Here is a 16,475-nt window from a genome sequence, read left to right as displayed (position 1 = left end):
ACAGGACATAAAAAACGTGCTCTGCATCACAGCCAGGGAGAATGGTCCTTCCTGGAGCCTCTTGAAGATCATCATGAACCGGCCTGAAGGTGCAAATTTCAGTCTATCATCTGAAGAGGAGCGGGTGACACATGCTGAGGAAGCCTCACCATACAATCAGCTACCAGAAAATGAAAGGCAACATGCTCTCTTTGCTGATGGCTCCTGCCATATCGTAGGGACAAATCAAAACTGGAAAGCTGCCATAAGGAGTCCCATGTGGTGAGTCACAGAAGCCAGTGAGGGACAAGGTGAGCCAAGCCAGATGGCAGAGCTGAAAGCCCTCTTGGACCTTGAAAAGCAAGTCCTGTGGTGATATGACACTCCAGAGAGAACTGAGTCGGATAGTGGGGCTCATTTCAAGAATATCTTCATAAACACCTGGGCCAGAGAGCACAGTATTGACTGGGTATATCATATTCCCTGTCATTCACCAGCCTGTGGGAAAAATTAACAGTGCAATGGATGGCTAAAAAAAAACACAGCGAAGGCAATGAACAGTGGGACCTTCAGACACTGGGATCTCTATTTAGCAGAGGCCATGTGGTCAGTTAACACCAAAGGCTGTCCCTGCCCAGTGAGAACCCTTACATACCACAGATGGAGGGAAAAGTCTCCATGGTGCATGTGAGGAATTTGTTAGGAAAGACAACCTGGATTAGTCCTGCCTCAAGAAATGGCAAACCCATCCATGGGATTATTTTTGCTCAGGGACCTGGGTGCACTTGGCAGGCAGAGGGACGGGGAAATGCGATGCGTACCTCAAGGGGACCTGATTTTGGGTGAGAACAGCCTGTAATGCTGAATTGCATATACAATACTAAATGACACTGCCATTGTATACTGTACATACCATGGAGAAATGAATATGGACCGCTCCACTTACACCAGTCATGGACAACAGGAATTCAGCAACCATCTTAGGGGGATGATCAGTAACTACTGCAATAGTACTTTTGTTTGTGTAGTTATATGTGTATATATAAAATATATATATGTATATATTTCATAGGTGTAAATCTGGGCATGTTATAGATGATATAGAATCAGGAGGAATTTCTTCTCAGAAAGGATTGTTAAACATTGGAATGGACTGCCCAGGGAGGTGGAATCATCATCAGTTTCACAAATTTTCTTTGTACCTAGAAGCTGTCTCAGGAGTCCAAATCAAGATTAGGCCCAAAACTGTGAAAGGCAAACTGTAAATTCAGAAAACTTCTATTTTATGTGTTCAAACTATGTTCAACATTCTTTCAGAAGCAAAACAAGATGATTAAAGTGGGTTTTTCTGTGAACTTGATTTCTCTTCCTTCCTCCTATCTGCTATGATGGAACATCAGATGCTTTTGTATACAACTTCACTTGCTCCCCTTACCTGATTGGTTTTGATGCAGGTGTTCATGTAAATAAAATCATTCACATCCCTAAGTATTTGAAGATTATATTCTAAATTTGTTGCTCTCAAATCTGTTCATCGCACTGTCTTGGACTGAAAGCAACATTTTTTGAACACTAACTTACTTCCCCTCTTTTCTCTATCAAAAACCCCTCCAACAAAACTCCATACGCAGTCCTAGAGAAAATAAAGAACATCAGTAACAGAAAGCTACAGAAAGAACCTGTAATAACAGTGTTTGCTCAGCACGTGCGTGACGAAGCAGTTAGAACTCAGACACCTTCCAGCTTAACAATTTCCGGGAAAGAGCTCAAGGTTCAGAGGAGACGCCACACCGAGTAAGACGTGTGCAGCTGCCAACAGTACACAGCAACACCTGTGTGTGGGACTCATTAAAGATTGAACCAGAGAAGTCACGTGTGTTCTCAGAAATGGCTGACAACTGCCACACTTAAAACACAGCTCAAAAACTTTGGAAAAAAGGCAGCAAAATGGAGTTACCTTTGGATGAGGAGGATGGTACCTTCACCAACATTTCTTTGGCAGATGATTCAGGTAAGAAACTGCAGTACTCTACTGATACAATGCAGAATCCATGGGCTTAACAATAGCACCGTGTGAGCAGACAAATTTGTAGATCTTGACTACTGGGTACAATGTATTTCGAGCAAATGCCTTCACGTAAACTTCTTTTAGCTGTGTGGTTGAATAAGCCCTGTGATTTGTTAAGAATTGAGATTTTGGGGGTATCCGGGGTACCACAATTTTCACATATTAACATGTAGTAATATACATTCATCAATGGAGCACACAGAGCCTTTCACTTTTTAGAGGAACAGTGTTACAGAAAGGTTAACTCAGTAGTTACTACTATCAAATAAAATACAGATAATGCTGGCGTTTCCTCCTGAATACAGAGCAATAATCTCTTTGACATACTCTAGTGAGAGCTTGCAACACAAGAACTGTTGCAAATTAATTAGTAATGGAAATAAGCTGATAATTTAAATTCCCACTATTAAGCATTTAATTGTTTTTAAAGAGCCTACAAAGACTGCTTTCCTTGCCCCACCCTCCTCCCCAATTTATGGAATAAAAATTACTTGGAGGGGGACATAGGACAGTTCTACATACCAGAAAAAGAAGTGAGTTAATATGAATTGATAATAAATTATTTAGAAAGGTGTGGCCAGAGTATCAACTTGATCACATCAGTGTGGCTGATAAAGAGCTGTGCTAATTTACATGAGCTATGAGGGCTTATTTATGAATGAGTCCTATTCCCTCCCCACCACCCACTTTTTTTTTTAGCACAAAGAATGTTATTGTGCCTGCTATATTTACCTCCTATATAAAAAAACCAACAACCACCAAGCAAAACATTGAGATGATTTTATTTTTAGAACACAGTTTTCTAGCAATTCAATATTAGTGCTGAGTTGGATATTTGAATGCACTTAATTTATACAGCATATAGCCTTATGACATCACGATGTGGTTGACCTGAACTATTCACAAGAAGACAATTTGGCAGACCTTGGTCCAAGCTGTGCAATAATGAAGGGTTCTCCTGGCTGTGAATCTCACCCTTTTCCCGTAGCAGGGTATAGAAGAGCAGGGAAAAGGTATCCTATGAGAGTGACACTGTTTCGTGACTCGCTGCACAGCTGGAATCACCTCAAGAACAAATGAGGGGCAACATTCAGTGGCAAGATTGTCTTGTCCTTGCAAAACATCTAGAACTGAGCTGCAAACCTCCATCTGAGTTAGGGATGACTCCATAATACTGGATATGTTTGAATCTGCCCTGTCTCACAGAAGGGTGGTTTTGCCATATGGCTTGCTTAGTCTTTCAGAAGAAGTCAAGTCGCTTCCTTTAGAAGGCAAACACCCACTAGCCTCCTTTACTGCTCAAACCTCAGCACCCTTGCAGCTTGGAAAATGGTAATACCCATGAGAAAACAGAGGCACGGGGTTAAAAACTCTCTCATTTAAGCAACTACTGACAGTGGGCACCTCAGTCCGCCGCTGAAAGACATCACTGCTATAAAATATGGCTGCTCAACAACAGGGCAAATAGGACTGTACTGCACCTCAGAAACTGAGCACTTCAGATTTACCAGACTCTTGACTGCAGTAACACAGGTCAGAAAGAGAAAGCTCATGTCCACAGCACAGAGGACCATAAACAAGGCATCTTTATTGAAGATCTTCTACCAGTATTACAGCTTTTCCCTTAGTAGTGAGAAGGTGGGGACAGTCACTCAGAAAGCAGAAGAAAAATCAGAATAACTGAAAATAAGCGACATTTTCAGGCAGGCTTATAGCTTGAGGGCACGGAGGGTAAACACAGTAAGTTCCATGTTGAACATGATAACTGGGGTCCATTCCTTCTGCCAGATGGCAACACCTGGAGGTTAGAAAGGTGTGAGAAAATTCCTAACCTATAATAGGAAGAGACTATGATACATTTTGTAGGAAGCAGTTTTCCTTATCTCTCCCAGCTGAAGTTAAGACTAACTACAGTAACTCCAGGGCACTGAAGCTAACAAGAGAGTGGGGTGTGCCTCATAGCTGTAAGGTTGGCGAAGAAGAGCAGGGAAGCTAAAAATCTACACAGTGAGAGAGACAAAAAGATTCCTTAGGACAGAAAACAGCAAGTTCAAGCACGGAATGAAGGAACTAGGCTTGCAGTATGTAGATCATAAGTGGACTTTGCCTGAGAATGATAATGATTTACATGCAACTTGAGCACATGTGTTATTGCAAAAGGTTTCCCCTCTGTTTCTTAAAACATGCTGGAAAAGATACTAAACAGACAAGCAGAATAACTTGCTACATATGCACAATCTGAAGCATAATCACAATAAAGCCTTCATATCAAAGTTTCTTTAGTACAGTGAAAAACCATTGTGTCAGAGCAACAGGTGTTACTGAGCCTGATTAACCGAGCGCAATGCATGAATATTTAATAGCCATTGCTCTTTCAAAATAGTGATGTTTCTCTATTTGTTAAGTATGCAGGTATTAAAAATAAAACACTTCCATGTAAATCAAGACAAAGACAAAATGGTAAGAAGACAGAAACTCCTCAATAAGTATTTCCATAGCAGTATCAACAGTGTATGACATTAAAGAAAGCATTTGCTAACAGCATTTGTGAAAATATTTTCAACTTTAATAAAAGAAATACCTTTTAATTTAGAAACTCATAGCACTAGATAAAGTTCCCTCAAAACACAACCAACCCACACAAAAGCACAGAGGAAATTAAACCAGAAGTAAAACAAAACAGTAAGATGATGTCCAATAGCTGCAAAAAATTCTTTATTGTACTTCTGATCAACGCTGAATAAGTAAATCAAGGCACACTTTCCTCTTTGTAAAGCACCTAGAAATTATCTTACTCTTTTTTCAAATACTCTACAGAAAACCAGCACTAATGACCACATTTCTCATGTAAACCCATCCTTTTAAAAGCAGATACAAACCTCAAAATGTTTGGGCCTAACTTATAGAAAGACAAAACAGTTTTTCATCTTATTAAGTTACCCATAAAAGTTTTATGGAACCTTGCTAAATATCCTTCCACAAAATCTGGTGGCAAACCTATAGCCAGTGAAGATCGTGTTGTTAACAGGACAGTGTTATGTCATATATGTTGGCATTCAAAGCCTAGAGCTGCAAAGAGTCCAGTTCCTCAATCTCTTTAAAAATGGATTATTGTGGTGTCAGAGCAGAAACAAGAACATTTGCACTCATGCTCAATCCTGCAAAGGATGGGATGTACCTATACATAGACTATACACCTATATGTAGCTTTATGACGCCAGGCCTCTTCAGGGATAAAGAGAAAATATCACTTTCTGAGGCTTGTCTTTTGTAGACTTTCTGAAGAGACTGCATTTTTTTTATCCCAGCTGTGTGCTCACAGGTTATGTCACATAATGAGGTCTCATTCTCACTCAGGACCTAAGGCAGAACCAAAACATGCACAATAACTAAGGACAAAGACAAGAGTTAGTACAATGTAAGCCAAAGTTGTTGCTCATTTTGTGACATTTGATTTGGTTGGAAAAAGCACAAAGAAATACTCAAATTCTGCATTTGACAGAAGTCCCTAACTGTAAATTTGCACAAGGAAGTGCACAAGGCCTTTTGAGGTTACTCTGAAAGAGTAACAAGAGTTGCAGAGAATTTGGGTGTAAAGCAACATTACATGAAAAAAACCCACCCCAGAGTCTGTTATTTCTGCAGAGAAACAAAACTATGAAGGTTCGATGTAAAGGGTCCTGCAAGTTAGCATTGCAGGGAAAAAGGATTGAGCCGTCTGTGCTCCTTTTTGTCTTTTTCTTTGTGGCAATAACTAGCCAAAGGAGGAAACAGTACAGTTCTAATAGCAAACTCATCTCAGAAATATGTACAATGCCTTCCTCAGACAGAGGAGAGAAGAACACATTTTTGTTGTAGTGGGGAACAGTGAAACCTCTGTCATTGGTCAGCTTGGGCAGGCGCCTCTGGTGTCTGTAACACTGCCAAAAAGGAAGTCAAAGAGTTGTTAGTTTGCACTGTGTGCCATGGAAAAAACAAGACGTACACCAGAGTTTCAGAAAGAGAAAGTCAGAAAACATTTGTTTTAGCAGCAGTGACTTAGGGTCTGGGTCCAGGGCAATAAAATCCTCTCCTCACCTTTTTGTTATTAAGTGTACGTGCACGTGTTGTATTTTAAGGAAAAAAGTGCTCTTTCAGTGAAACTGAACAAAATAATTCCATTTGCCAGTGACATCAGTTAGTTTTAGAAGGTCTAACCGGAACTTAGGGTACAAGTAGAGATAACTGCATTTGTGAAGTGAAACTTGTTGTTGCTATAAATTTAATGTAGTGACAATATTATGAATGCTTCCTCGGCTTTAGCCAAACGCCTTAGAAAACATAAAACAAATTAGTAATAAAGAAAGGGATTAGCACTTCTTCTTTGCCATCAGGAGCTCTGACACAGCACTACAACTTGTGAGTTCTCTTTATAACTCTTCAGTGAGAAAATCCACTCACCTGAAGTGAGTAATCTAGTGCAACATGTAAAAACAGTCTAGTAAACCAAAAAGTGGAACATAACTTAGGGCAGTGTTCAAGTATTTCTAGTAACAAAGAGAATACTCTTATTTCTTCTTTTAAACTGCACAGAGCTATTGAAATGTTGTTATGCTGCTCCACAGAAGAAAACAATTTCCAGTGTTTGGGAATATTATTTCATTTTCTTAATAAGGTGTATGTTCTCCAAAGTAGAGAGCACTAAGTTTACAAACAAATCTAAAAAAAAAAAAAAGCTCTGTGAACACAGGTTGTGCCCCATCTCTCAGCCTCGTGCTGCATGTTCCAAAGACTCAAAGTAAACAGCTACACAGCAAAGATGGCCAGTTTGCTCACAGTTACATATAATTAGTATTTACCTCATTAATTTTGTCCTTCCCAGTCAATGGGAAACCATAGTGAAGCAAATGCTGCCAGATCCCTGTCAAACAGATGCCAGACTTCGAAAAGATTGCTTCAGGTTCTCCTGGGAATGGTCCTCAGGCAAGACTTGCCATGCTAACAACTTACAGAACAAAGACACGACACTTCCTAACACAAGAGAGAACAAAATACTACAGGCTGTTAAAAGCAAGAATTATTATACAAGGGCTTGAAACGGCCACCCCCAGCCAAAGGGGACACCAAGCACACCCCAAAAATGGAAGGTACTATTTGTTTACTCTACAGATATCATAGAATCAATTAGGTTGGAAAAGACCCCTGAGATCATCCAACCTTTGACCAATTATCACCTTGTCAACTAGACCATGACACTGAGTGCCATGTCCAATTGTTTCTTGAACACTCTCAGGGATGATGACACCACCACCTCCCTGGGCAGCCCACTTCAATGTTATACAACCCTTTCTGTGAAGGAATTCCTCTGGATGTCCAACCTGAATCTCCCCTGGTGCAGCTTGAGGCTATGTCCTCTCTTCTTATCCCTAGTTACCTGGGAGAAGAGGTCAACACCCACCTGCCTACAACCTCCTTTCAGGTAATTGTAGAGAGTGATGAGGTCTCTCCCCTGAGCCTCCTCCTCTTCTCCAGGCTGAACAACCCCATCTCCTTCAACCACTTCTCATAGGACTTGTCCTCCAGACCCTTCCCCAGCTCCATTGCCCTTCTCTGGACTCACTCCAGCACCTCAATGTCTCTGTTGTAGTGAGGGGCCCAAACTGGACACAGCACTCGAGGTGTGGCCTCAGGAGTGCCAACTACAGGGGGGCAATCACTGCCCTAGTTCTTTCTGGCCCCACTATTTCTGATACAGACCAGGATGCCATTGGCCTTCTTGGCCATCTGGGCACACACACACTAGCTCATGCCCAGCCAGCTGTGGACCAGCAACTCCAGGTCCTTTTCCAGCCACTCTGTGCCCAGCCTGTAGCGCTGCATGGGGTCATTGTGACTGAAGTGCAGGACCCAGCACTTGGCCTTGTTGAACCTCATACTGTTGGTCAATCCAGCCTGCCCAGATCTCCCTGCAAAGCCTTCTAACCCCTCAGCAGATCAACACTCCCACACAACTTGGTGTTGCATTATGCATATCTGTGCCTTCCCTAGGGCACATTCTGCATTATAAAAGGAACCTCACTGTTTTGGTTATACTCTAAATGCCTAAATCTTGAAATTCAAAGAGCACAAAAATTTAACTGATATTCTATTACCCAAAGCAAGACAGGTGAGGTAAGGTATTTGAAAAACCAATAGGTGAGTCGTGCTGTATGTTAAACTTCTCTTGTTTTGGTTGATTTCTCATAAAAGAATACCTTGGGCTGTGAGATTTTTTTCTGTAGTGTATTAGGTTTGGGTGTTTTTTGGTTTGTGTTTCAAGGGGTTTTTATGTGTGGTGTTTGTTTGTTTAAAACGGCTAATGTACGGGATATTTAGAATCCTGGAATTGATTTCTTTGCTCCAGAAAATAGAGGGAGGGTTAGGAATGCAAACCTTTTTATGGTAACACAGGATGTTCTAGGCATTGTCTCTGTGGAATTCGCACCCACCAGTATCAATCCAACAGTTTTGGTCCCTGGACTGTGCACACCAGGGATGTGCACAGTAGGGTTGCTCCCTGCTGCCCCAGTACTTAAAATATACCTCCCTTGGAAACAGGGGATGAAGGACAGGGAAATAAAAAGGGCAACGTGCATGAATCTTTCCACAATAAGGATTTGGGACACAGCCAGGTCACAAAAAAAAGAGTTTCTAAATGTTGGGGCCAAGGAGCATGTACCAGCTGCACAATCTCATCTACTAGGGAAAAGGGATTCAAACTAAGCACTCAGAGTAGGAAGATGCACTGTGTGAGATCCAGTATGTCTGAGTTTACTGCAGTACAAACCAAAGGGTGCTTCTGTGCAATTGTTTAACACTAACTCAGTAACACATAGCTCTCTGTAGACAGCCCCTCTGCAATGCTGACAGTGGAGGCTCAGAAAAAGACAATTTTCTGTAAAGAAAGACCAAAAAACCTCTCACATAGGTTAACTTCTGAAAAGGAGTTTCATCCTCATGCTCATGCTCAAAAACCAGAGTTAAGAATCAAAAGAAAATACTACAGTCAGAAACCACAACCACACAAAGTAGAATGAACCCTCAATGGTACAGGTACTAAAAAGGAACCAGCAGGTAAACCAGCAGCTCTTGAAATTATTTCTGTTTTGGCTACAACAGCATAGAAGATAATATGTCTAGTTTCCATTCTGTCCTGTAATTTAACATCAAGGATCTTCCCATTTTGCTCATTTTGGGACAGTTTAGTCAATAATACAATATACAGCAAGAAAATAATACAGTAAGAAAAGTGGAGTTTCTGCAGCAGAGAGGTGCATTTCCCCAAGATAAGCCTGCAATATTCCCCTCTGGCTTACAGTATAAAACAAAGCAAGTCCCTTACCAGTTAAGCAAGCTCCCCATCCATCTGTATGAACCTGCAGACTCTGGCCATATTTTTTTCCCCCTCTTAATTGAAGTGCTGGAGATTGTCTCGTTAGAAAGAATTGTGAGAACCTGCTGATTGCCAGGCTTGCCACATAGCTGGTGCAGCAAGCAAGATCAAAACAGTATGAGAAGCACTTGTCATTTTAAAAATAGCAATCAAGGAGAGTTACTAACAAGCCCAGCAACCACCTGAGAGCACTGCTTCCAAGTAATAAGGAGGATTGCTGTTTAAAACAGTCTTTGTAGAGAAGGTGATATACTTTTGAGTATACTAGCTGGTGGAACTGACAACAGACTCATTTTCCAGTACAGACAGACAGCAGGACTCTAATTACAATAATTCATAACCTGAACAGCATTCAGTCTAATATGAAATTATCGGATTGTAAGGTTAAAAATGTTATTAACACAGTGATAGCAATACCGGGGAGGCAGCCAGAAGATGCAGATATTAGAAATACACACTTTCTGAAGTGTACTTAAATACAGTAGAGGGCTCACTTCCCAAATGCCTTTATCTCCCCGTGCATCTGCATAGCATCGAATTACTTATTTATGACTAGATATATTCCTGCAATTTAGGGATACAGTATGGATATATTTTACTGCAACATATGGTTCAAACTACATGGAACAAGGGTACTACAGGTTATGCAGTGCAGTCACTTCAGTGAAGCCACTAAAATTAGCTCGGGTCACGAATGTTTCTCATTCCTTTCACAGACTGTGCTGTAAGGTCAAAGTGAGGACCCTGTGCAGCACGTTATTCCCTCCAGGGAACCAGGGAAAGAACAAAGACAGGAGTGTAGTTTTGGAACTACTGAGTTATTAGGTGAGAGTAACTCCATGAAGTTCCTTAGGTTCCTGTGTGATTTGATCTCTCATGCTGTGAGATCCAGAAGCAAGAAGCTAAATTACCAATAATCCAGACACTGCTGTGGAAAAGGCTTGCTGATCTGCCAGACTGGAAGCAGCTAAGCCAGGTGTACGTGGCACTGAACCGGCACAGGTAAACCCTGATGAACTCCAGCCGGGAGGCTCCTCTCTCCCAGAGTTCCACATATGAGCACCTGGGAGTTCACAGCAGCCACACACACTATTGGTTTTCTCTGACCTTCCTCAGGCTTTACCAACCTACGTAAATCTGAAGGGATTACACCAGGGAACAGATCCCTTTCCTTGAATTCTTCTGAAAACACCACAGAGTGACTGGCTGCTGAGGACCACTGCTCTGAACACCGGCAGTGTGTGAGCTCAGAACGAATTAATGTTGACATTTACTTAGAATCACAGACTGATTTGGGTCGGAAGGGACCTTAGAGATCATACAGTTCCAACCCCACTGCCACAGGCAGGGGCACCTTCCACTGGACCACATTGCTCAAAGCTTCATCCCTGAACACAGGGATGAGGCATCCACGACTTCAGTATGCTCCAGTACCTCACCACCCTCGCAGCGGGAAACATTCTTCCTTTAATTTAATTTAAACGCTTTCGTGCTAGTTACTCTCATTATCTTATTGGCAACTCGGCGGGATCTGACGGGAAAGGGCCGGGCGCGACTCAGGCGACCCGTAAGTCAGGCACAAACTGCGGCCGGGGGGGGAGCGTAGCCTCTCCCCCGCCACATCCCGCCGGAATCCATCCATCCACCCATCCCTCCATCAATCCGTCAGTCCTTCCTTCCCGCATCCCGCCCCGTGCCCGCCCCCACGCGGCGCAGGCGCGGAGCGAGCGGAGCGGGGCCGGGCCGGGCCGGGGCGCAGCCCGCGGGGAGGCGGCAGGTTGGGAGCGCCGGGAGATCGGGAGGGAGCGCCGGGACGGTGGGTGGAAGGACAGACGGACAGACAGAGGGAGGGAGAGGCGGGTGAGCGGGGTCGCGGACAGGGCCGCGGCGCTGCCGTGTGGCTCCCGCGGGGCAGCCCCTCCTGCGGCGCTGCCTCCACCCCGGCCCCGGCACGGGCGGGATGGGGCCGGGAATTTGGGGACGCGCCGAGCCCCGGAGAAGGCACGCCTGTCCCGCAGGCCCGGGCACCGGCGAAGGAAGAGGGGGGGGAGACGACAAAGCGGGGCCCTTGCGCTGCTGCGTTCGGGAATAGCCAATTCCAGAATGATCGGTGCCGAGAAAGGCGGCAATTACATCACTGGGACGGCGATATCTTAATGCGTTAGAGGCATCCGGATGGGTTATTTTTGTAAACAGAAGCACAGTTACCCGAAGAACCATAGGTACATACCACATAAGGGCCTAGGAAAAACAATTGAAGAATGGTAAGGAATGTGCCTCTGCCTTAAGTACAGCAGGCCTTTCACTGCCAATTAGAAAAATGCACCTGAAATCCAAATATGGGAGCAGTTCCATTAACAGTTTGCCTCCGTGTTCTTTTCTTTAAGCAGAGCATCTCTCAAGGAAGCGCTCTTCGAAAGTGGAAAGAGCCCATTCTACAGTGATGAATGCCGACATGGATGGTATAAGTTCTTAATGTTCTTGTTATTCTTTCTACTTATTTCCAGCTGTTTGCAGAGGTTGCACTAAAACTCTCATGATTTATTGCAGCTGTTGAGGCTGAGAATCAGGTGGAATTAGAAGAGAAAACACGGCTTATTAATCAAGTTTTGGAACTGCAGCACACACTTGAAGGTTAGCAGCTTGGCACATCAGATTTTTTTACAAGCACACAGTAATAAGCAAAAGAAGAGAACCTCACTGCTCTGCTCTACCTTAGCCACAGTGTCCAGAAGTATGTCAAAGCAGTTGAAGGTACATAGGCGAGGTCTTGGAACTAGGTTTTTTCCTTCCTCTTTATGCAAGACTGTGTTTGCTTGACTCATAATACCCATCAAGTAGGAGGGGCGATACGGTAATTTGTTGCTTATTACCTGACACACATCTTTGAGTCAGTTTCCAAGTAGTTCAGTTTGCGGTAGCTTAATTAAAAAATTCAAGAAAATAATAAAGATACAGGCCAGGAGTATGTTTACCAAGTTTATCCAAACACCGTACTACAAAATAATACAGGAAAAATGGGCTTTTGGTAAAACTTTATTAGCAGAATGTTAGCATATTAATAAATAATAATAATGGCCAGTCTCTTCGCGAACGAATAGCATATTACTATGTTAGCATAATACCTTGTGGTAACGTTTCCTGCATTAAAGGTGTGATGTCTGATATAGGCCCGTAGAACATATTCATTATTGCATGCAATAGTGTCTAATGCTTTTCTTATAATATCACCTTCGCAGATCTCTCAGCACGAGTAGATGCTGTTAAGGAAGAAAACTTGAAACTGAAATCAGAAAACCAAGTTCTTGGACAGTATATAGAAAATCTGATGTCAGCGTCTAGTGTTTTCCAAACAACCGACACAAAAAGCAAAAGGAAGTAAGGGCTGACTCACAGATGATGCTGTTGTATTGCTGCTGTCTTTTTTTGTTTTAACTGGCATAGGCTACATGAGCTAAAATACCTTAGTTTGTGGCTTACTGGATACTTACAGATTATAAACTTTGGTGATAAACAGAATTAAGAGCATTATCATGGACAGGAGACATAAGTTTGTGTATTAAGCAATGTGCAAATGTAGTGTAGATAATTACTAAATTTTGATATTCGTTTTACAAATGAGCATATCTTGTTAAAATTGGATTCAGTTTGTCAGGTTAAACAAAGGTCTGCTGGCACTCTTTGAGGTCTTAGGGTAGAGTTCTTGACTAGCAAAGTAGGTTACAATATTGTATTGAAGCCCTATTTGATAAAAATATTCAGTCTAATTGCATCACTTTTTTCATGAGATATATTTAATTATTGTGTAGTACTGTTCATAGCTCTGCAAAGCAACTTAAAACAAGAACCTACAAACCAGTTAAGCATTTCTGTGAAGTAATAACAGTATGACATTGTTTGTAGGGCTTGCATACAGGAAAACACTTAAGATTTTTTGGGAAGGGGGAGGATAAGGGGAAGAGGAGCATGGCTACTCAATCAGGGAAACACCAAACTGATGCAGTATCGGAGTGCTGTAATGTGTACACTTGAAACCATTTTCACTTTCCCATTTCCTCAAAGAACGATCAGGCACAGCATTGTAATGTATGATCCTCCTGAGGTTTTTCAGTTGTGTGGTGAAGTTATTTAAAAACCTGGGTGATGAGCTTTTCAGAAACAGAAGGTCGGCAATGTTCCTCCTGCTCATTATGAAAAATTTGCAGTGAGGAACTGAGAAGTCTTCTTCCCTTCCCACCTTTTACTTTCCTCCTGAAGTGCCAAACTTGTCTTTGCTTCAGGCCTCAGAGCAGCTCTTTTCCTGCCCCAGAGCCTGAGCTTGTGAAGTGCTTCTCGAGGCACTGCATAAAAACACGCAAGGCAGAAGGCTGCAGTGGAACAAAGGTGGCTTTTGCCTCTCAAAGCCGTGCTGCTCTGAGCAGTGCCTGGTGTCAAGGTGCTGGTTTTACTGGCTTGGCTGTTGGCAGGTTTTGAAAGGGAGCTTCGCCTAGATTAGGGGACTGAGCACTTCCCACAGAGGCAGCACGTCCAGCATAATCAGTATTAAGGCAGAGCAGAAGCTGAAATACAAACAATGATGTAAGTTTTATCAGTACTTAGTTGCATCTGTTTCATCTTGCCATACAGCAGCACTGCAAACTTATTTATGGATGTTAGCTGGAACTGAGTATCTCTTCAGTAATGAAGCCATTGTATTTGACCTTTTAAAAGGAAACCACTAGTTCAAGGATCTCTTTCAACCTAGCTGTGAATTAATCAGTGGAATAGTAGGATAAATCTGTCTCAAACCCCAAGTTTCTTGGCAGCTAAGCACTGCTGTGTCTTGAGTGCAAGTTGACATTGTGAGGTTCCCCCCTCCAAAAGATGAGGTTTTCCATTTCTCCCCATTTAAAATGGCTCTACAGCGCTCACTGGAGTGTCAGCAAAGACAAAAGACTGCCAAAAAAACACTAAGTTTGCTCTTGAGGGCTGTTTACAAGTCTGGCTCAAGAAACCAAATGATGACAAATGTTTTGCCCACCAAGACACAAATGGGTGGTACTCTTTGCGTCATGGGGTTCTTGTAAACATTTAAAATTATTTTTAACCTTCTATGGACTACTCTCTCACATTACTGGAACTCTAAATTAATCCTAGCAGGTAGAGTAGATCACATGGCTAGTCCAGAGTTTGAGCATTAAACAAAGAACAGTCACACCAAGCACTTCTAAAGGTTGCATCGCATCACAGCCATTGTAGCTTTAAAGCCACATCACTGCCCATCTCCATCTGCACTGTAGGGGCTCACCTGGTAACAGAGCATGCGCTTGTTAGACTTCAGCAACTTCCCAAGATGAAGTAATCTTAAAATCCCGGGTTTGTATTGTAGATTGGATAGTGATACTTTATCCATCAGTGTGTATATAGTAGTTATTTCATCTCTCTGCGATTTTACATCCCACTACTGTGGCCTTCATTTAACTTATGAGCATTTTAAAGATGTTGTATTTCTGACTTTACACTAAATAAAAACTTTTGATTTGTCTTGATTAGTTTGCTTTAACATTTGTAAACCCTAAAACTACTCACAGCTATATGTAGTCGAAAGGCGGAAAAGTAGTAGGGATTCCCATCATCTTAATGGTTTCTACACAGCTGAACTGTGTCGAAGACTAGATGAAATCACCAAGTATTAAGATTAAACCTGGGTTAATGAATCTAGTTTCAGCAAGGTTTCAGTTTCTGACTTGCTGTTTTCAGCCATGAATCTTACTTTTCTGGTTAAATCAAAAAAGGATTGGCAGACTGCATCCAGTGTAGTCAAAAAGCTAAAACTTGCACCTCTCCATGTGGGAGGCCTTTAAGCCAAGTTAGAATACAGGAATAATTACCTTTTCCTCCACTAGTTGGTGAGCTCTACATTAGACAGGAACCAGAATTATTACTTCATCATACCTTCATGACTGTGTATGCCAACTGAGTAGCTTCAGCTGTGAGTAAATAAAAGGGCCTCAGTCCTATTTGGCCTTCCCTGCATATAGAAAATATTCAGTCTGGTTATCTGGCATCCTCAGTAAGACCTTTTATGAAGCTACAGTGTAGCCAGTGGGAGAGCAGGCTGTGGAGGTCTGACACTCACGGAGTTCCAAAGATGACTGACAATTTTAATAGCAAGGCACCCTGGAATTGAAAGTCATCACCTTGTTAATTTAAAGCTCTTTCAAGCAGCCATGATAGCAAGATCAAGTATTTTTCCTGTTCGGATATAAATGGATGATGCACAGGAACCGTGGGTAAAATCTCAACATTACAAGTTATCAATGGACAGGGGTTCCCCTTCTGCCTGGTTTTCTACATCTAGAGCCTCAAATCCCCAAAGCTCTCATATTTCTCCCCTAATAACCAGGATAAGACTAAATCCAAGTAAGCTGATGTGCAGAAGGATGTCTTCTGTCTCCAGGTTTTAAGTGATCAAAGTAATCAAGTCAGTATTAAAGGGAGACAGGCCTTACAGAGTCAGTATTACTGCAAACAGCACGCCTGAGCCATGGGTATCCCCTGAGCACTGGGTAACCCTTTTACCCATAATAAATGGCTCCTTTTTGACTAAAGTGAGGTACAAGCAAAGGTGTTGATGGGGCATTAATCAAGACTTTATGGGAACCTTAAGTTCCTTCCCTAAGGGAAGACTAGCATCCCCTGTGGGGTGACCAACCCCTGGAGTAACTAAATCACATTAAAGAAACTACAGTAACTATATCATATCAAAGGAAAAAACCCTCCCAAACCCCAAAATAAAAACGCCGAACCCTACCCCAGAACCACACCCAAATGCTGTAACAATTCCAAAGGACTTATCAGGCTCAGACATCATCCATTCAGAAGAGCTGAGATGCTCCCTGACAGCTCACAGTAGCTGTTACTAGCAGGATACTACACTGATAACAACTATCTATTCTTACCTTTTGCATGTAGACCCTAAATAAAGAGGTGAGAGCTTGCACTTAGTGACACAAGAAGCCCCAAATCAAACAAAAA

At 42.4% G+C, this 16,475-nt stretch overlaps 1 protein-coding gene across 2 annotated transcripts; it reads left to right on the top strand.

Annotated features, from left to right (window-relative positions):
• Positions 1 to 1,817: 1,817 nt before the first annotated feature.
• On the top strand, positions 1,818 to 13,316 carry SCOC (short coiled-coil protein). Of its 2 annotated transcripts, none has more exons than XM_027885708.1 (4): positions 1,818 to 1,990; positions 11,846 to 11,920; positions 12,009 to 12,092; positions 12,698 to 13,316. In XM_027885708.1, exons 1-4 carry the CDS (start codon positions 1,927 to 1,929, stop codon positions 12,838 to 12,840), a joined length of 366 nt encoding a protein of 121 aa, XP_027741509.1. In that variant the 5' UTR covers positions 1,818 to 1,926; the 3' UTR covers positions 12,841 to 13,316. The 2 variants fall into 2 exon arrangements, with proteins under 2 accessions (XP_027741509.1, XP_027741510.1); XM_027885709.1 differs by having other exon boundaries at positions 1,860 to 1,990; positions 11,849 to 11,920.
• Positions 13,317 to 16,475: the final 3,159 nt, after the last annotated feature.

The sequence above is a fragment of the Empidonax traillii genome, unplaced genomic scaffold (genome assembly GCF_003031625.1).
Source record: "Empidonax traillii isolate 1590-97213 ecotype Southwest subspecies unplaced genomic scaffold, ASM303162v1 scaffold170:size2694500, whole genome shotgun sequence".
Lineage (NCBI taxonomy): Eukaryota > Metazoa > Chordata > Aves > Passeriformes > Tyrannidae > Empidonax > Empidonax traillii.
The sequence above is the reverse complement of the archived record's forward strand: the minus strand, read 5'-3'. Positions and strand labels throughout refer to the sequence as shown.